The sequence below is a fragment of the Antedon bifida genome, chromosome 5 (assembly GCF_963402885.1).
Source record: "Antedon bifida chromosome 5, ecAntBifi1.1, whole genome shotgun sequence".
Classification (NCBI taxonomy): Eukaryota; Metazoa; Echinodermata; class Crinoidea; order Comatulida; family Antedonidae; genus Antedon; species Antedon bifida.
This window is the reverse complement of record NC_136230.1, coordinates 294,728-316,693: the sequence shown is the minus strand read 5'-3', so window position 1 is coordinate 316,693 and position 21,966 is coordinate 294,728. Positions and strand designations below refer to the sequence as shown.

The 21,966-nt window shown below is 34.8% G+C and overlaps 2 protein-coding genes across 2 annotated transcripts; one reads left to right on the top strand and one right to left on the bottom strand.

Moving 5' to 3' along the window:
- Positions 1-987: 987 nt before the first annotated feature.
- On the bottom strand, positions 988-20,841 carry LOC144842823 (uncharacterized). The gene is made up of 5 exons (XM_078699373.1): positions 20,830-20,841; positions 13,985-14,288; positions 10,777-10,909; positions 10,446-10,551; positions 988-1,487 (listed from the first exon to the last, which is right to left on the bottom strand). Exons 2-5 carry the CDS (start codon positions 14,160-14,162, stop codon positions 1,215-1,217), a joined length of 690 nt encoding a protein of 229 aa, XP_078555499.1. The 5' UTR covers positions 14,163-14,288; positions 20,830-20,841; the 3' UTR covers positions 988-1,214.
- LOC144843738 (uncharacterized) lies at positions 3,774-9,023 on the top strand. Its single transcript, XM_078700654.1, has one exon. The coding sequence runs from the start codon at positions 4,236-4,238 to the stop codon at positions 9,021-9,023; it is 4,788 nt and encodes a 1,595-aa protein (XP_078556780.1). The 5' UTR covers positions 3,774-4,235.
- Positions 20,842-21,966: the final 1,125 nt, after the last annotated feature.

Below are 21,966 nucleotides of genomic sequence, written 5' to 3'. Positions count from 1 at the left end.
TGTTAAGAAATAACTGAAAATATGCAATGCACGTCCATATTATAAAAAGTTGAAAATTAGAAATAAGTGTTTGCTGTACAGTATACATCCGAACACTTTATTTCTATTAGTTTCATTCAAATTTCATTCATTAAAAATCACATCATATTTGTGCAATGAGGCACAGAGATAACAGATCTGTAATGACAATAAAGTCAACTATCTTTCTGTAATAGTGTTACAGAAAGGATGAACCTGCTGAATGTCTATGAAATTGAGTTCGACATTTTAAAATGAATGTCTGACAGTATTTAGGTCAATGAAATAGAAATGTCTCATTCTGTATAAATCGTACAGTATGGTTGCTACGTACATTGTGCACATGCGCACTATTTTTGTGCCTGAGGCTTACTTGTGTTACAGACCTTAATTGTTAGTTTTCCATTGCTGCTGCTATACCGTACTGTACAGCTTTAGGCTACGTAAACTTAAGCGTTAGGTAAAGAGAGAAAAATTTCATAATTATTTTTTAAATGTAGGTCTTAAACTCGAAAGGTTGAGATGGTGTTTGTTGAACAGTAAACAAAGAAGCCTTACTCGTATTCATATTTCGTACAATGTTGTTATTCTTTGCAAAGGTAATTAGCGACAATTAAAAATGATTGATAGGTCTGCCACAACATTTATCCACCTCTAATTCACTCGAACAAATCTATAAATTCACATTTTATCCAAATCTGATTAAATCAACATTTTGCCGAATAGATATTATTATATGAAACATATGCAAGGTAGCCTTTCTTCCATCTAGAGCGTTTGATTGTTTCGCATCCTGATCAGTGGAGGCGATACTGGCTTTCGTCTGTTTGCATACATAATAAAAAAAAATATAAATAAATGCAATTACTTTTCAGTCTATATAAAGGTATATCAAAAACTTAGTCGTATTGATAATCGACTAGTAGGTCAAACATCGCGTGACGCAGTTAACACCGACGCGTGTTCGTACTGATGATGATGGTTCAAGAAAATTGCGCGTCTTCTTGTTGAGGTAAAGAACAATTAGTACATTCATTGTACATACAACCATTGTTTGTGATTCGTTTGAACAGAGTATGTATCATTATGTCCGTCCATCCAGCTCTCGTCAAGCATTGCAATGTATATTTGTGTTTTCATATAGTATCCTTTAAAGGTTAACCTTCCATCCTTACCAATTGTATTTAATGTTGTCATCAGGAATATATTCTTTTGCAAATATACATGCTGCAGAAACAGCAGAGCACAAACAAAGCACCTCCAAGCATTTGTACAATAGTCCATACAGGAATAATTATAGCTGCGTTATAGTTTCCTTTTATGGCCAATTCGTAGTTATCAACCATTTCTAGTAAACCGTCAGTATAGCTGTTTTCATTGTTGAATCGATCGTTTGTTTTTCGGTAAACATCTGATATAACTTCCTCGGTTATTTTCCTAGCTGCGATTTTTCCAACTGACGTAGCCCGCTGAAAATAATAACATTAAATAATTTTATAGAAACAAGTAAAGAATAATAGTTTAACGCAAAGACAAGGTTGAATTTTGCAGTTTATCGGTTAGTAACGAAAGGTTGCTCACTAAGTTACCATAATAGTCTATTATATTTACTCGTTAATTAACTATCGTTCATGAATTTACACATTATATTATTATTATTATTCTTATTACTTCGTCATAGTGTAAGTTTACAAATCAAAACACCGATTGGATTGTATGAATAAGGACCTAACGATGTAGAAACTTTTTTTTTCCATAAAGCAAAATAACGATAGGCCTATATAATATGAATATGATATTCCAACAGAAACAGGTGAGTTGTTTCTAACTCAAAAGTTTAATGTAATGCGATTCAAGCAAAGTAATACACTTCATAGTATTCATTTTTTTAAAGTTCACCGATGTATTGATGTATTGACACAATTATATTACCGTTTCGGAGTGTATCATTTTTGAGCGAAGAGATGGCTAGACGCTTGAATTGTTTTTTTTTTAAACAAAACATTTTTTTCGTAATATTTTTCATTTCATTAATCAAAACAAAATTCATAGAAATGCAAACGGCTCAGTAGCCCCACTTAAAATACATAACACGTCACTCAGTTTGGTGATCACTCTGTCACATTCAATTGTAGTATTAAACGGCGCGTTTAATAAATACGTCTTCTTCGTAAGTGCGCACGACCCCTATATAAGGTGTATCCAGTATCGTGGGTATAATTTTAACATAAAACATTAGTCATACTGGTGACAACTGTCCACGGTTGTTCCTCGTAAAATAACCAAGGATAGGCCTACGACAAAGAGACACCATTTGATGCGCTGTTTTTTAAAAGTGAAACAAAAATTCGAGCATCATGTCACATACGAATGTGAAGCAGAATTCTCTATTGCTCATAAAAATGATAACAACATTATAGCATGCGTGGGCACAGTAATGTTAAATTCGCATGTTTAATCTATCAAGACATCACGAGACCCTGGGAAAATCTGTCTCAAGAAACAAACAAAAATCGTTCTGAATTTGAATTTTAAACAAAACATGGAAATTAGTATAATTTGTTTAACTTCCAAAATTCCCATCAGATAAACATCAATAGCCTTATTTCATTCTTTATTTGAAATTTTTCGTTTTTAGGGAACTAAATCTTTAGGGTAATATTATGTGTAATGAAAACAATATTAATGAGGAATAGTAGTAATATAGTAGGTATACACCATAACTGTGACTTTACCTCTGTCACAAGTGACATAAAGTTGTGTATATATTTTGCAAGTCATTCTTACTTTTCCTTTTGTTTTCACTATTTGAACCTTTCTTTTGTTTTAGGAAGCTATTGTGTGAAGCCAGTGGAGCAGAGTTGTTGTGTTGCAGAGAAGGATTGTGTGGTGTTTGCTGATTGGAGGAGAGGTATAAGGGTTAAGTTAGTGTGTGAGTTGCTGATTGGTGGAGAAGGATAAGGTGGTGATATGTGGATAATTGAGGGAATTTTGAGGTAGATGGAAATTGAGAGGAGACAGAGAAGGAGGGCTATGTTATGTTAAGCCAGAAAGGGATAGGTGAATATTGATATGAGAAACTAAGACGTACAGGAGAAGAAGTAATTGAATTATGGTGATATAGAGCTGAAGCAGAAAGGAAATAAAGAGATATACATGAAGTTAATAAATTGTGAGTTGGAGATAATTATGGTGATATAGAGTTGAAGCAGAAAGGAAATAAAGTGATATACATGAAGTTAATAAATTGTGAGTTGGAAGTAATACTATAAGGCTGTACTTAAATGTAGAACTGTTAATTGTTGAGATTACTGAGGATTAATTTAATTTGTGAATGTAAATTGACGGAAGAAATAACTGTTGGAAACAGCAGACGTTGTTGCATGTAAAGAATTGTTTGGAAATATTGAAGAGTAACTGGATTGATACTGATATTATTTTACGTGGAAAGGAGAAAGAAATAGTTGGTCGGGGAGCGGATTGCAGGGCAGAACGACATCAAGAAACATTTTAACTTTATACTTGATTTATTTATATGTCAGAAAATAGGAAGAATTATAATTGATAATACAAGCAGAACGGGAGCAGAGGCGTGGGAGTTGTTTATTTGCAGAATCGTTTTAACTTTTATCTTTCTAATTTGTTTTGTGTCAGCGTAGGAGAGAAGGCAAGAAGGAACGATATTGTGGACATTTAGTATTGTTTAATTATTCATCTTGTGATATTATTGTATTTGAAAGGGGGGGTTTCGGGGATTTATTTAAAAATAAGAAGATTGTTGATATTTGGTTTGGGAGGATTGGGAAATTTGGGGAATTGCATAAAGTTTGTGGGGAATAGGAACACGGTATCATTGTTTGAGAATTGGTTGGGTTTTTTTTGTGGGTTTTTTTTTTGGGGGGTTTGAATTATAAAAGAAAGAATTGGTTGTCGAAGATTATTATTAAATTTTACTTTTTACATTTATATGTGTACAGTTGTGGCTATTTACCGTTGTTCACCGTTGGTTACCAGCAATTACATGTCCGAAAGAGCCGTAATTGCGGCTGTGTGACATTTATGGGGGCTCATCCGGGAGACTTTGTAACCTAGCGTGAACATTGGTAGATGAAACAATTGTACGTGATTCTTGGATTGTCTATTTGCCATATTATTGGCATACTGTATACTTATATTGGATACTTATATATATATATATATTTTTTTTTTCTTAAGAAATGGATCTCACTAAAATTGTTGACGCAGGAAAAGCGTTGGGGTTAGATGGAGTGGAATTAAGAGAGTTTGTGGAAAAGAGAGAGGAAGCTGCCAGAGAGAGAGAAGAGAGAGCACGAGAGAGAGAAGAGAGAGCACTAGAGAGAGAAGAGAGAAACAGGGAGAGAGAAGAAAAACAGCGAAACAGGGACAGGGAGAGAGAAGAAATGGAGCGAAACAGAGACAGAGAGAGAGAGGCACTAGAGAAGGAAGAGAGAGAGAGAAGAGAGGCACTAGAGAAGGAAGAGAGAGAGAGAAGAGAGGCACTAGAGAAGGAAGAGAGAGAGAGAAGAGAGGCACTAGAGAAGGAAGAGAGAGAGAGGAGAGAGTTACTAGAGAGGGACGAAGCAGAGAGAAAAAGAGCGAGTGAAGAAAAAGAGAGAGAAAACGAAAGGGCGAAAGAAGCTGAGAATCAGGCCTATCTTATAGAAATGCGAAGGTTAGAAATCCAATTAGAACAAGAAAAGAATCGGGCACGGCCGGGTGGTAGAGTATTACCCAATCCTGAGTCACGGGTTAAGGCCAGTAAACCTAAATTACCCCCTTTCCATGATCGAACAGATGACCTAGATGCCTATCTGAAAAGGTTTGAACGGTATGCGACTAGTCAGGAGTGGAAAGAAATTGAGTGGCCGGTTAACTTAAGTGCCCTACTAACTGGGAAGGCTCTCGAGGTTTATTCCAGGTTGTCGTCAGCTGAAGCTAACGATTACAAACTGTTGAAATTGGCTCTTCTAAAACGGTTTCAGTTAACCGCCGATGGATTTCGACATAAGTTACGAACAGCTAAGCCCGAATACGGAGAAAGCGGCCCGCAATTTGCTGCGAGGATAAGCAATTATCTTGATAGGTGGATTGACCTAGCAGAGGGGGAAAAAACCTTTCAGGGGTTAAAAGATTTATTGCTGCGAGAGCAGTTTACCGATGGGTGTGGGAAGGACCTAGCTCTGTTCCTAAGGGAACGTCAACCGAAAACGATACAAGCGATGGCTGAAATTGCGGAGCAATATTTGGAAGCTCGTGGGGGATTATTTGGTAAACCAATAGAGTTTAAACAAAAAGAGCCAAATTCTCCTCAACTCTCCTCTAATAATGTTCCCAGTACATCCTCATCACAAAGCCCTTCTAATTTCCGTAGTCCAACTTGTTTTATATGTCATCGTGTAGGTCACCTAGCTAGAAATTGCAGAGCCTCAACTATGCATAAGCCAAACTCTCCTCCAAAATGTTACCGATGCTTAAAAACAGGACATATTGCCAGAAATTGTAGACAGGACGCCAACAGTTGCGCTGGGTTGTCTACTTCACCACAAACAGGGTCTGATTGCCAGAAATGTACAAACCAACACGAATGTAATGCCAAAGAAGAAATTCCCGATGTGGGGGCCAGTATGGTTACGAAAATGTCAGAGTCTTTAAATCAATGTTGTATCAATAATGATGGTGATAAGGTCACTCTTCAATGTGGGCACTGTCTTCCAATTATGACAGCGGCTCTAAATAATTCAATTAGTAAAATGCCCGTTTATACAGGTTGTGTTGGGTCACGCTGCGTCTCTGTTCTTCGTGACAGTGGCTGTAGTGGGGTGGTTGTGAAGAAAGATCTTGTATCAGCCGAACAACTTACTGGTAAGGAGAAAACCTGTGTGCTGATTGATGGCACGGTCCGCAACTTACCGGTTGCATTAATACATGTTAATACTCCATTTTTTTCAGGAAAGACGTATGCACTATGTATGAATAACCCTATTTATGACTTGATATTAGGTAATATTGCAGGAGTACGAGCACCAGGAAATCCAGATCCCACATGGACAGAGCGAAATCTTCAAGGATGTTCTGTTGTTACCCGGTCTCAAGCTAACACTATGGATAAACCATTCAGAACACTTAAAACTACAGAAATACATAAGCAAATCATCACAGCGGGAATTATGAAAACCGCTCAGCAACAAGATATCAGCCTTGCAAAATTCAAGGATCGTGCAGAGAAACAAACTACAACTGTGAGTAACAAACAAGCCGAGGCTAGGTTTATTTATCATAAAGACCTATTATATAGGCAATTTTCCTCTCCTAATATTGAACACGGGGATAAGTTTACCCAACTAGTAGTGCCAGCTGACTATCGACGCCAGGTAATGCGCCAAGCCCATGAAACCTTATTAGGAGGACACCAAGGGGTAAAAAAGACGACAGATAAAGTGTTGACAACATTTTGGTGGCCTGGGGTAACTGCAGATATTACTCGATATTGTCGATCCTGTGACATTTGTCAGAGAACTGTACAAAAAGGTAGAGTTACGAAAGTGCCTCTAGGAAGCATGCCTTTGATCGAGGTGCCGTTTGAACGGATTGCCGTTGATATAGTTGGTCCCATTTTCCCCATGTCTAAAGGTCGTAATCGTTATATACTCACAATAATAGATTTTGCTACTCGTTATCCAGAGGCAGTGCCTCTACCAAATATTGAAGCTGAACGGGTTGCTGAGGCCTTGGTTGGTGTTTTCTCTAGACTTGGTATCCCGAAAGAAATGCTTACCGATAGGGGATCACAATTTACATCTGAAGTCATGAGGCAAGTTAGTAAGTTGTTGTCTATACGTCAGGTAATGACATCTCCATATCACCCAGCTTGTAATGGTTTGGTCGAACGGTTCAATGGAACACTCAAACAAATGCTGAAACGTATGTGTGCAGAAAGGCCTACTGATTGGGATCGTTACATTGACCCACTACTTTTTGCGGTTAGGGAATCTTCACAGGAAAGTTTAGGGTTTTCTCCTTTTGAACTGTTATATGGCCGTACCGTACGAGGACCCATGTCCATCCTAAGGGAATTGTGGACCGAAGAAATCGAAACACCAGAAACAAAAACCACCTACCAGTACGTTATGGATTTACGGGAACGACTACATGAAACCTGTCAGATGGCTCAGAAGAATCTACAAAAATCTAAGGTCAGGTACAAACAATATTATGACAAAAAGAGTAAGTCCCGGGAATTTGAGGTTGGGGATAAGGTACTACTTTTATTACCCACAGACAAAAACAAACTATTGCTTCAATGGAAAGGTCCTTTTAAGGTTGTAAAGAAATTTGGGTATCTAGACTACCAAATTGACCTTAACGGGAAATTCAAAATATTTCACGCCAATCTCTTGAAAAAGTATTATGAGCGAACCGCAGACATTAGTGCTGCCTTAGGGGTATCCGAGCCTTCTGGTATCCTTGAATTAGCTAGCACCGCTGTTATTGAATGCGAACCTAATGAAACATTTACAAATGACCAAAATTATCATCTATCTAATGAGAATCTTTTACAGCTCCACCCTCTACTAGCAAAAGAAACAACAGCCGACATCCACATCAACGAAAGCCTGGATGATACACTAAAGCATGAGGTGCACCGACTTATCGGAAACTACAAAGATGTACTGACGGATTTACCGGGTAAGACTACACTTGGGCAGCATGAAATCAAGCTGGAAACTGATGATACAATCCGTTCCAAGCCCTATCCACTTCCACATGCGTTGCGAGGTACCATTAAGGATGAGGTAAATATGATGTTAAATCTGGGTGTAGTGGAGCCTTCAGGGGCACCGTTTGCCTCTCCAATAGTATTGGTAAAGAAACCGGATGGGTCAAATCGATTCTGCGTGGACTTTCGAAAACTTAATCAGGTTACAGTTTTTGACGCCGAACCGATTCCGGACCAAGAGGAACTGTTCACAAAGTTGGCCCATGATCATTATTTTACTAAGATAGATTTAAGTAAAGGGTATTGGCAAGTTCCCATGGATGAAGCGTCAAAACCTTTAACAGCCTTTCTAACACCAGATGGTTTGTTTCAATTTAATGTCATGCCGTTCGGCTTAGTCAATGCACCGGCTACTTTCAGTCGTATCATGAGAAAATTACTAAAAGGAATGGATAATACACTTAATTATATTGATGACATTCTAATTCACACAGCTTCTTGGGATCAACATATGAAATGTTTGTCTGAATTGTTTGGACGTCTCCGCAGGGCCAATCTAACTGCTCGACCAAGCAAATGTTTCATTGGTTATGAAACAATCGAGTTTCTTGGCCATGTGGTAGGGAAAGGAAATGTTCAACCTCGAGTGGAGAAGATACAAAGCATCTTGTCAGCCAAACAACCAGAAACAAAGAAACAACTCCGGTCATTCCTTGGGATGACCAACTACTATAGAAAGTTCATTCCTAATTACTCTGTGATTGCTTGTCCATTAACCGACAAAACGAAGAATCGGGAACCTAACCGAATATGTTGGGAGAAGGCCCAGGAAAGTGCGTTTGTTAAACTTAAGGAAAAATTAAACAGTACTCCAATTTTATGCCTTCCTAATTTAAACAAAGATTTTATTTTGAGAACAGATGCGTCCGAATATGGAGTGGGAGCGGTTCTAATGCAGCAGTATGGTGACGTGAAGTTTCCCGTGGCGTACGCTAGCAAGAAACTGCTTCCTCGAGAAAAAGCATATTCAGTGATGGAAAAAGAATGCTTAGCCATTGTATGGAGTGTACGAAAATTTGAGTCTTATTTATATGGACGAAACTTCACGTTGGAAACTGATCACCAGCCGCTTGTGTTTATGCACAGAGCGAAATTGTCCAATGGGCGAATTATGAGATGGGCCCTGGCTCTACAACCGCACAAGTTCCGAATAGAGGCGATTAAAGGCAGTGAAAATGTAGGAGCTGATTATTTAAGTCGAGTGTAAATAGGACCCGTCACGGTATGGAGAAAATGTTGATACATTATTCTTTTAGAGGGGAGTAAATGTCACAAGTGACATAAAGTTGTGTATATATTTTGCAAGTCATTCTTACTTTTCCTTTTGTTTTCACTATTTGAACCTTTCTTTTGTTTTAGGAAGCTATTGTGTGAAGCCAGTGGAGCAGAGTTGTTGTGTTGCAGAGAAGGATTGTGTGGTGTTTGCTGATTGGAGGAGAGGTATAAGGGTTAAGTTAGTGTGTGAGTTGCTGATTGGTGGAGAAGGATAAGGTGGTGATATGTGGATAATTGAGGGAATTTTGAGGTAGATGGAAATTGAGAGGAGACAGAGAAGGAGGGCTATGTTATGTTAAGCCAGAAAGGGATAGGTGAATATTGATATGAGAAACTAAGACGTACAGGAGAAGAAGTAATTGAATTATGGTGATATAGAGCTGAAGCAGAAAGGAAATAAAGAGATATACATGAAGTTAATAAATTGTGAGTTGGAGATAATTATGGTGATATAGAGTTGAAGCAGAAAGGAAATAAAGTGATATACATGAAGTTAATAAATTGTGAGTTGGAAGTAATACTATAAGGCTGTACTTAAATGTAGAACTGTTAATTGTTGAGATTACTGAGGATTAATTTAATTTGTGAATGTAAATTGACGGAAGAAATAACTGTTGGAAACAGCAGACGTTGTTGCATGTAAAGAATTGTTTGGAAATATTGAAGAGTAACTGGATTGATACTGATATTATTTTACGTGGAAAGGAGAAAGAAATAGTTGGTCGGGGAGCGGATTGCAGGGCAGAACGACATCAAGAAACATTTTAACTTTATACTTGATTTATTTATATGTCAGAAAATAGGAAGAATTATAATTGATAATACAAGCAGAACGGGAGCAGAGGCGTGGGAGTTGTTTATTTGCAGAATCGTTTTAACTTTTATCTTTCTAATTTGTTTTGTGTCAGCGTAGGAGAGAAGGCAAGAAGGAACGATATTGTGGACATTTAGTATTGTTTAATTATTCATCTTGTGATATTATTGTATTTGAAAGGGGGGGTTTCGGGGATTTATTTAAAAATAAGAAGATTGTTGATATTTGGTTTGGGAGGATTGGGAAATTTGGGGAATTGCATAAAGTTTGTGGGGAATAGGAACACGGTATCATTGTTTGAGAATTGGTTGGGTTTTTTTTGTGGGTTTTTTTTTTGGGGGGTTTGAATTATAAAAGAAAGAATTGGTTGTCGAAGATTATTATTAAATTTTACTTTTTACATTTATATGTGTACAGTTGTGGCTATTTACCGTTGTTCACCGTTGGTTACCAGCAATTACATGTCCGAAAGAGCCGTAATTGCGGCTGTGTGACAACCTCCTCGTGGCAATGACATGTTTTAACATTTGTCACACATACCTGAAGTGTATCTTTTACAAATACAATAACAATATCTTCTCCACATTTACCAAAATTCCAATATTTGCGTAAATGGTTTGCATAGTCTTCTGCCGTAGGTGTGGTTCTGTCAGAAAATAAAACACTAACAAATTAAGATATAAATCTTTGCTATCTTATGTAGAAATTTCAATCCAACAGTTGTACTTTCATTTATATTTTTAAAAAAATATTTATTTATTTTTGGTTGCTTAACTTGTTATAACACTATCTTGAATTTTATATGATATTTAAGTTTTCTTCTTTCTACTCTAAAGATGTATTTCTTTATTTACTTGGAATAACTTCTTACCCATATATATTTGATGCTATTTCCGGGGTCAGGTAGACACTGATAGTATACCCACGACATGTGTCATTTCGAGGGACACACTCACAATCAGTATTCTTCTGTAGCTCCTGCAACCTTTCATCAATTTGATTCGCTGATGAAAAATGTAAAGATTGATTAATTAAAATAAATACAAGATACAACATACAGACTTCAAAGGTCAACAAGTTATCTAACACCTTGTGTAGATAATAAATTCATTTTGACGTTTGACATTTCAGTCGTTTTCAACAGGCGGTTTACTAAAATCAACATCCAAAACGAATAATAATTATAATCCATTAGGCCTAATGAAATTTGTTAGAAGAAGACGAGGAAGACTACAAAATAATGAAGAAATGACATGAAACAACGATTCATTGGAAAATGCTTGAGGAGTGACAGTGATGATGACTGAAATAACTACCAGGAACTCGTTATAGTATTAATATTATTTATCATAATTCAAAGAAAATTACTATGGAAAACATATATTTCTTCGTCCGGGATAATTTTGTTGCGTTTAATGTTTTCAACAACTCAATAAGCTATTGGATTTGTTGAAAAGTAGAATAAACATCATAACATTTAATGGCAATTTACAACCACTTCACATCATTGCCATACTAATTAATAAATTGGACTGGAATAATTTGAATCTTGAGATTAAATTAATTGAAGTGAATTCTTCTCACACGATTCAAAACAAAAATACAAAGTTCAGCTTCTACGAAGATACATGAAGTACATTTTAACGTAATCAGCGTTTGAATACATGTATTTTTTATTTTCTTCCTTTTCTAACAATTATCAATATATAAACAAATCCTCCTCGATCTACACAATGTTATCAAACTCGCCCATCTCTGCCACTAAACAAGGGTTAGGGTTAGGTGCTTAAGTTAGTGTTTACCGACCGACCAACCGACCGACATAGTGAGCTGTATAGTCGCGTTGCACGCGACTAAAAATATTATATTGCTTAGTATGTTTACCTGCACGATTTATGAACAAAAGCAAGCAAACATTACTTTTGAAAAGAACATGTCATTTAAATGATCCGCCAATATTCTGTGAACAGACTGACAATTTTGTCCTACATCAATAACTGCACGCACCATGTTTGCGTACGCGTGCGTAGCATTTCGTAGTGTCGCTGTGGCAACGTCTAAACGTGTTTTAGAGTGTCAATAAAACCTAACCAACTACAATAAAGCTCTGTCTACACTATCAAACTTTATGTGACAAAATAATGTGAATTGTCCATATATGGACATGATGATGTCATATCACTACCATATGTGGGCATAGCACTACCATATTTGGGCACATCACGCTTTTTTGTCAAACTAGTTTGGTAATGTAGACAGAGCTTAAGTAAAATGGAACAATGTATCGCGAATTGTATTTTAACTAAACTAAAATATTGGAGGCTAATTGCCTGCATCAGCATAATTCTCCTGGGATGACGTGAAATTGTCATTTTCTTGAAGACTACTTCCATCATTCCGTCATTACTGTCGGTTTGCATTCTCACTTGGTTCGTACATCAATCATGCCGGTACATAATATTTTATAGTACACGTTATTGATACATGGTATATCGATTATTTTTATTCCATTTGCTAATGTGTTTTATGTTTTTACAATCTAATGAAACTTGAATGTTAACACTTGTTGGCTGAATACTAAGACCAAATTCTCGTTAAATTCGGCAATGTGAGATAATTCATGAATTTGTAAGAAATATTGTAGACTTGATCTTCACGTGTTTCATAGAATTATACGAGTCATATTATTTTTTATAAACGAAATATTGAAGGCCTATTTTGATTTTTCTTTCTTTGATTATGTCAAGCCTTTTTATTTTTGTTTGACCGAATAATATTGAATGGAATACGATAATGTATATATAATTATATATATAAACTTTTTATTAAACTAAATTTTCTTAGCTTTCAATTCCATTTTCAGATTGTAATTCCAGTTGTTGTATTTATTCTGTTTTACTAAAACACCAATGTAGATTCACATGTATACGTTATCAATATCAAGAGATTTGTCAATCTTGTAAATGTTCTTGTAAAGTAGCGATATTAAATCTTGATATACTGATATGATGTTGACATGGGATTAAAAGTCAGCCTCTTAACAACTAAACTTCAATAGCACTTGAACTGTTGTATATCAAACCAAATCACGTGATGTTTATTAAGCGCCTGTATTGAGGATACTAATCACTAGAGGGGAATAATTTCGATAAATTTATAAATTAAGTTTAATTTCTCATCATTTTTTTATGATTAAGTAGAAAGCGTGTTTGCTTCGTTGCCCAGGAGATATAGTTAGATTCAAATTAGTTTCTAATCAAAGCAAACACTATTTCAGACAATATTCAGTCTTTGTTGTTTTAATAATCATTTTTCGTGCATAATAAACCATTAGTGGGTGTGGTATTGTGTCATTAGTTAAGATACAACCCGTATAATATTGTTAAGGTGTGCGTGCAAAGAATGTTACATTGTATCAGGTTAATTTGCATGCGCGCGTGTTAGAAGTGTGCGCACAATTGTACATGGCATCAGCGTCTTATTATGTTGGAGTTGAACGTTGTATTATAATAGTATTAACAATGCAAAGAATACGAACATAACAATAATAATGACGTTTTGCAGCATGAACAGAATTATAAATTGGATGCAATGAAGAAGAATTATAGGTCATAGGTCAAGTGTGTAATTAAGAAAATGGATGTAGGTATACAATTGAGATGGATATCCATTGAAATTCTCACAAATTCACTCACACGATGTTAAAAGATGAACAATAATGTAACGGTTTTAGAATGTTTTAGAATGGTAATTCGGATTTGGTTTCTTGAATTTTTTTAGTGAAATCAATTTCAAAGGTTTGCTAAATTCATTAACGCCTATCAAATGTCAAGTGGCCTGACGTTTGACCGATATTGATGATAATATGATATTAATTTCACTATGTGCCCACAGTGCCGTTACATCCATGATCTTGTCTGTTTTGATATCTTAACAAAATCTGTACTCACTTTAAATGAACACTTTGCATTGATGAATTTCATTACGATAGTGATGTAGTGGTTGTACGATAAATGGCAATGAAAAACGATTATAGGCCTACATTTATGAAAGACTAATAATTAATAATGAATGCTTACCATCAAGCACAGATATAACTAAGCTTGGATCGCAGATCAAAGATTTTTGTCCTCCTCTTCCGCACCCATACATGTTGACTTGGGGGTTCGGTATATCGGGAAGAGACAGTGCGCAATAGTTGAATAAACTACTATACATCGTAATTATAGCCAGGATCACTAGGGGGGTTTCTTTCATTGTCTTTCATGTTAATTCATAGAACAGTTCATTTCTGCTTTGTACGCGCGCGTCCTTCATTACCTCTGATTACGTCATGTGTGAGATTCTGTCGTTTGTTTTTTGACGATCTAATCGCTGTATGTTCTGAAATAAGAAGAAAGACATTTTAATGTTCATATTGTATGAATGAGTACGGTATTAAAGATTACTTGATCGACATTGATTGAGATGGTTGTTGCCATGCGTACATGTGACGACTCGTTTCATTTCCACGACGCGCCACGCGGCTGTGCGCCTGTAGATTTAAATAATTGTACGCATGCTCATACATATTTTTATTAGGCCTAATTAATTAAAATTTTAAATAAGGATATTATTAAAAAATCAATAATTCCGAATTGTTGCTTGTGACACTTGGAATCGCGTGTACCCAAGCTTTTAACACCTCTACATTACGTCGTATAGATAAACAAGTAGACTTAATCGATAAATACGTGCAGTTGATAATCTCTATTTGTCTCTCATAAATTGATTCTTCCATTAATAAACAGCAATAGTTTGAACATTACTTTGACTAATGTAATAATAATACTATAATGAGAAATAGTAATCTGTAACATCGACTAATAGGATTGATTTCCAATGCTAAGTAAATGTAGAAAAATGTATTTTAAACATTTAATATTGAACTCTGACCGATATCCTGAATATAGGCTAAAAGTATCCAATTCAATTCTATATTTATTTCTTTTTTCCAGTTAAATGTAATAACATAATAGTTATATTAATTAAATCATAATGAAATCATCTTATCTCAATATTATGATGAATTATATTGACAATATGGTACCATCTTTATCTCGATATAATGATGATAATGATATTAACAAATGGTATCATCTTTATCTCGATATTATGATGATAATGATATTAACAATATCGTATCATCTTTATCTCGATATTATGATGAAGATAATGATATTAAAAATATGGTATCATCTTTATCTCCATATTAAATGATGATAATGATAATTATTAACAATATCGTATCATCTTTATCTCGATATAATGATAATAATGATGTTAACAATATCGTATCATCTTTATCATAATATCATTATTGTCGTCTACCGTTGCGCGTCATATTGTCGATGTTGTCATCGTTACATTTCTATCGTTTCTTCATCATTTTCAATCCTCATCGTCATTATTACATCATTATGATATTAGTTATCACTGCTGATGTATTAAAATTATGTGAATGATATAAAGCGAACCACGTGATACTCTTATAATGACGATTAGGGAGCTTGAGTACGTTGTTAAATCAAGACATGAGTCTTACGTTGTCCATTAAGTCACCGTGCGCGTTCAATTTGTTTGCTCGAGTTAAGTCCAGTTGAAATGATTTTCTAGGAGTGTACATATTACCTCTTTGAACACACTCAGTCATCATTTACGTCACTGAAGGTTTTATTTAATGAGAATTGGAAATGATAAATAGTCTAAAGATGGATTCTTAAAATGAGTCGTTGGATTGCTATTTTACATACAGCCAATAGCTGAACTACTCAACTCTGTTTAAAATCAGAATTTGTTAATTTATTTAAAGAACAATAATCATGATGGTTATTTAAGGTTTATCTAAAAATAATGCAGTTCCACAGAAGCTGTAGAAGTGCATCTAACGTATATATATAAAATAATGCAGTCCCACAGAAGCTGTAAAAGTGCATCCAAAGTATATATATAAAATGCAAAAATAAATTATTTGATCAGTACAAACAATATTAGGCCTATTCAAACATCCAGCAAAACTAACGGTACCATCACAAAAACGATGTACACAGGAGAAACTTTGTAGAAGAAGGAACTGGGGACTATATAGTATATGTAGGCCTAATAGAAGTAAATTGGTAAAAAGCCTCTTAACTGTCTTGCAATGCAACCGTGAGAAACAACAGTTATTCCTGTAGGCTCAGATGTAATTTTAGAATAACTGACTATTTTTATCTATCATAACCGTAATGAAACTAGACATGACAAGCTTTGTAGAAATGGGGAGAAGGAGATGGGACTATGTCTAATTTAGAAATAAATTGTAAATTGTCTCACAACGGAAGATGTGTAAATGTAGGCCTACCTTTTTCAGTTCTAGCCTGTGTTTCGACAGTAATATATTAGTAAAAAATTAATATTTTGGCGTTTCAGTAGTTTCAATACAAAAATCGGAATGGCGACTGGACAGGTGAACTAACAACAATAACTGAGCAAGTCTACTTCATTTAAGTACTTTCTACATGCTGAATGACTGTAATTCAAATTTTGAATATTTTGTGTAAAAAGTCTTCAGATTTATTATGCATATCATGTATACGTTTCTATCATATGTATTCTAATGCTTTCTTTGAATTCGTATGGTTTTAATTATCAATTAAATTTAATATTCGCGAGGGAATATTCTAGGTCTATTTCTGGTAGTTAGTTAATATTAAACTTTTGATTGACCTAGTTAGTGACTCGACGAGAGGGATAGATAGAGGAGCATTGAACATAAACATGTCTTTACTGGTTAACCTTTTTTTTCTCTTTTGTGGTGTAACCTACCACTTTTATTCGTTCATCATATAATAATTACATATTTCTCACATAATACTCTCATTTTTTCATTATTTTCTTGAATGTATGATAGGACCTACTCACAATTATAATAATAAAAAAAGTAAAAATGCATATAATATTGTTTACAGCAGACCTATAGTATATTATACATTGGTATATATAAAATATATGTATAAAATAAATATACATACTGGTTAACCATTAATGAAAACAGCGAATCACATTTGATAATTCAATCTCTGAGCCCCTTTCTGTCGATAAAGGTAGAGATGTCATTGTCGGTGTAAGACGTGACTTTGTTTAATCATCGACCTCTACACGTGTTTTTAACGTTAAATTTACAATGATTGCTAACGTTTGATATTAATATTATGAGTGTCTGTTGTGCTTTATTGTAATCGATTGGTTTTGGAAAATCAAATATTAGAGATCAGACGTCGTCCTGTTTGTCGTCGGATTTAATCTGATTAACGCTTCAACGGATTTCAAAGACGCACATTCATTTTACCATCAAGTCAATTCTGTCGATATTATTAGAAGGACGACAATTAGACGCGATAGCGCGTTTAACAGTTGATGGTGGTGCTACCCCATAAAGTGTTGGTGTAACACACTGAACAGATACCGATCAAAATAAGGAATACCATAACCGCAAAAGAATTGAAATATGTACCAAGCCTTGTCGGGGGTCTACCGTCGTCGCGTACAAACGCATTCAATTTAAAAACCGTTGTTGGATCCAATTCGTCATCCCATAGAAATGTTGATAAATAAAGTAGGCTTTACTAATTTACTAAGATTATCCCGTTAAGCGTATTATTGTGCAACAATAAATATATTGAATTGAAATAGCACGTTTTGGATTATATTTGTTTTTTTTAACTTTCACCGACTAGTAAAATATGGTTCAGTTCAGTGGAAGTAGGCTATCTTTCACCGACTAGTAAAATATGGTACAGTTGAGTGGAAGTAGGCTATCTTTGATTGAATTCAAATTTACAAGTCTTCAATGTATTCTTTATTAGCACAAGCCACGTAAAACCTGGGAAGAGGAGAATCGATGACCTGTATCGTCGCAAATGAGACGTTGTCTTAATGCTTTCACAGAATACATAGTTGACACATACTAGGTCTGTTTACGTACATTGTTCTTTAAATTATCCCCATTTCATACCATGGTCACGAGTTGGTAATTCACGAAGGGATGATAAACCTAATTGTTAGAAATCATTTAGACACTTTCAATCTTCTTCAGCAGCACGCGATATATTGATGTACATTGTTTACGCGCGCGTACTCAACGTGAACGCGCTCTTTGTACGCCGCTTAAAATACGTAGACAGTGAACTTTCGTTGAGTCATCAATGTTTGTAATGAATATATCCACCGATAAACGTCTATGATTGAAACGAGTCAGTAATTCTAAAGACCCCGCGTTTGTTGTGCCAACATAATTTGAAGTGACAAGAGCTGAGCTTGAGGGGAGATCAATAGTTTGCTGCTTTGTAATGATAGCATTTATAAACTATGTGTTAAGTTCTACGACCTTTACGTAGTAATGACGATTTTTACCACTGACAACCACTGTTATTTTGGATATTGTTTTACAGATCCGTAACAGTTCTTGTTATTTTGGATATTGTTTTACGGATCCGTAACAGTTTTGGTTGGTTTTAGACTTACTCTCACAAACATTCGTTGGCTGTATTACTTGCACACTTATAATTCTATTTTCCGTATGAAAGCAAAATTACTATTATAATAAATTGATTTGGTAGCTACACTTTTGAAACAGTGGAACACTTCTTGAATGAAAGTGGGTCCAGAGTAAGTAAAATAAAAGTTAAAGAAAAAAAAAACCGATTTAACAATAGGCCTTCTATTTACAATATTTATTATTGTAACTGGTGTTTTTATCTAATTTGTTTGAAACCACAAATAATAAAAATCAATTGAAGATAGAAATCTACCCCCCAAAAAAATGAGCATCTTTAAAGCGCTTTGGAGTTTAAGCCCCAATAGGTTTAAGATTTGGGATCGTTAAGTACTGACTTAGATGCCAAAGGCTGTACATTTGAAATAAACGTACGCTATGTCTTTCATAATTGATGAAAATGTATCCAATACAGAGTCTATCTTAATTATAATGTAATATAAAACTTTAATAACACTCTAGATGAACATCGGTAAAACCTGATACTTGGTTATAACTCTTAAAATCACTCGCCATTTGACATCACGTCCAAACCAAGTACAATAGTAAATATCAAATAGCAAATATATGTATTTTCATTTCGGTCTCTGCAGTTGGTGTATTGATATACTGTATTATGTAGCTCAGTTTCCCCCAGGAACACAATGACAATACGCGCACGTTGAACCAATCAAAGGTGACGGATCATTCGACGCTTGTGATTGGCCAAATTACTTGAGTTGCGCGTACGTTCTTACGTTGCGCCCTCTAGATGGGAACCACGTTAAGACAATTATCAGATATTATTTAAACTCAAACTCATTACATTCATTACACTTCATTTGTATGTTACGAAGAATAATGATAGAATAATTCCTTGACACCGTTTAACACTAATTTATTTGTCCTTTGTATTTACGATTAGCCTCAGAACAACTCCCTTCATGCCTAGCCTTCGTGATAAACTAAAGTAGTGACTAGCGTAAAATCTTCTTCGAAATGTGTATGTAAGTGATTATGCTAGAAGCAATATTAATGTGTTCTTTACCTTTATTATTTTACACTTAATGACTGCTATTTTATTTCTGATCTTATCTCCAACAATGCTAAGTGTAATCATTTCCATTAGGTGATGTGCACATACCCCATGTTCACACACGCGCTCGTAAAATGTGTAGCGAAGTGAAGTGATTGTTCAACGCCACGCTTCTAATTAAATATATTTACATAAAGTAGTACCGTGATATCGGAACACTCACAAAGATGACTCTATATTGACAGAATTTACATAATTAGGGTGAACAGTTTGTCTTCTCTAAATACGTTATCAAAGAATTAAATGAATTTTAAAAGACATTTATTTATGTATTTATTTATTATTAGACCAATGCTCCTCCCTTCCACTAATTTCTTAAAAACTGAAAATGGTTACGAAAAAGATAATAATGATATTGACGATGATAATGTTTCTGATAAAGGAATCTATTAAATGAACGTCAAAGTATTGTAGATGACCATACGTTGTATTGACAAACACCGCCTTTGCCATCTGCCTACAATATATATCGTTCTTATCCAAATACAAACAAATTACAAATGCACACACACCGTCGCTCGCTTGCACTAGGAGTAGTATCATCCGACGTTACCATGGTGATATTAATATCAGTCTGTACGCTTACGAATCACTTTTATAGAACACATTATATTTTTCGCTTCATTTTTGGTGATTATTGTCGTCTTAATCTCGTTGCCATCTCATTTATTATTTTAGAGCAACAGTTATGATAACGTCGGTATGATTAATAGTCATATATTATATTATGTTCAGTTTTTACATTATTTATATATGGGATTTGTCTTTAATATTCTCAATTTTATTTGATACAACGGTATCAGTTTTATTATATGTATCTTCACAGTTCATTAATCTATTATACTGGTGGTGGTTGTTCTGATTGATAATGATAATTTATTTATGTAGGATGATGTTGAAGATATCGCTTTTTCATCATAAAAGGATCGCTTGCGTCATTTTAATATTACATATTGCATTTTAAAATATTGATAAGTAGAACGTCAACACAAATGCATTATTACCGGTATTATTTATTCAATAATGATATTGAAACCAGATGCTAAATAAACCACTCTGGAGTTTTGATTTCATTTATATATATATATATGTTCATATATTTAATCTGCCTGTGGAAAAGTATATTAGCATATTATGGACTATGGAAAGTAACAAAGTAAGATCATGCTAAGTACGTGTCTTACTGTACACATAATTCAATTGCTACGTGGTCCATCGTTATATACCATCATAAAAACATCCATCAAAATTATATAAGAAAGAGTATAACTTACCTTATATAGATTTTCATCAATTAAAACAATAATATAAATCCGAAAATGCGCGCGTAAATGTTGATAAATATTCCTGTGTGCGCGTATAGCAATTTGCACGTAGAGCGCGGACAGGATGGTATTGAATCACGGCGACGCGTGATTGCGATGGTTGATGTTGCAGACGCCTCCTATTCGTCACTGCTTGTGCAGCAGATAATTATTGCGAATCTCAAGAAATTGTATTTTATCCGTTTAGAACCTTCCTATTGTTTTTCTACCTTACTAATGTCAGAGGGCGCAATTCAGATTCAATCTGCCAGTTTTAGCAGGTAGTACATGTCTCATTTTCGTGCCGCTCATTTAATTTAGGCAGTTAATTCAAGAGAACGGATCAGCATTAGGAAACAGTTGCCATGCGGTAGCTTATTTGGATCCCAACCGGTATATGTTATGGTAGTAGGCCTATATCAAGCGTACAATCTCTATGAACATTTACATCTTATCTTATATACTGCTCGTGACTGTGTTTTATCCGATATTTCTTTTATCCGATTTGAAAAGAAAAATAATGAAAATTCGGATGTGATATTGTAGCGTTATTAAAAATTATTCCTTTTTTTGTTTCCCTGAACAAAATTTTATTTAGTGTTATATTTAATTAATTTGTATTCTTTAAGCTCTCCTAGCGAACACACGCACAAAGGAAATACGCGCAATACGGCAAGTAATTGACAAAAGTTCGAATAATCGCTTGTGATTGGTCAAATCATTTACGATGCGCTTGCGTTCTATGTGTAGCAAGCTGAAGTTGAAATAAGTAATGACGACATGAAACAATTCAAAGGTTTTCCTGGAATTAAACTTTTCAGTGCACCGCCCGCAGAAATAAGTTTCATTATTTTGAGGGCGTACTACTATGTTTGAAACCTAATTCATTCGATTATTCATTTCCTTTATTTCTGATAGTACATCCATAAACAAAAAGAGTAAACATTTCACCAGGAAATTAGCAATAGTATCTTCTTCCACAAAAACAACCTATTATCCTAAAATATCAATTTGCACCATCTGATACAGGTTGGATTGTGGAAGTACATTGACTATGGTTTTAATTAAAAACTGTCATGATTATCTCCCTCCAGTGAAATAAACTAT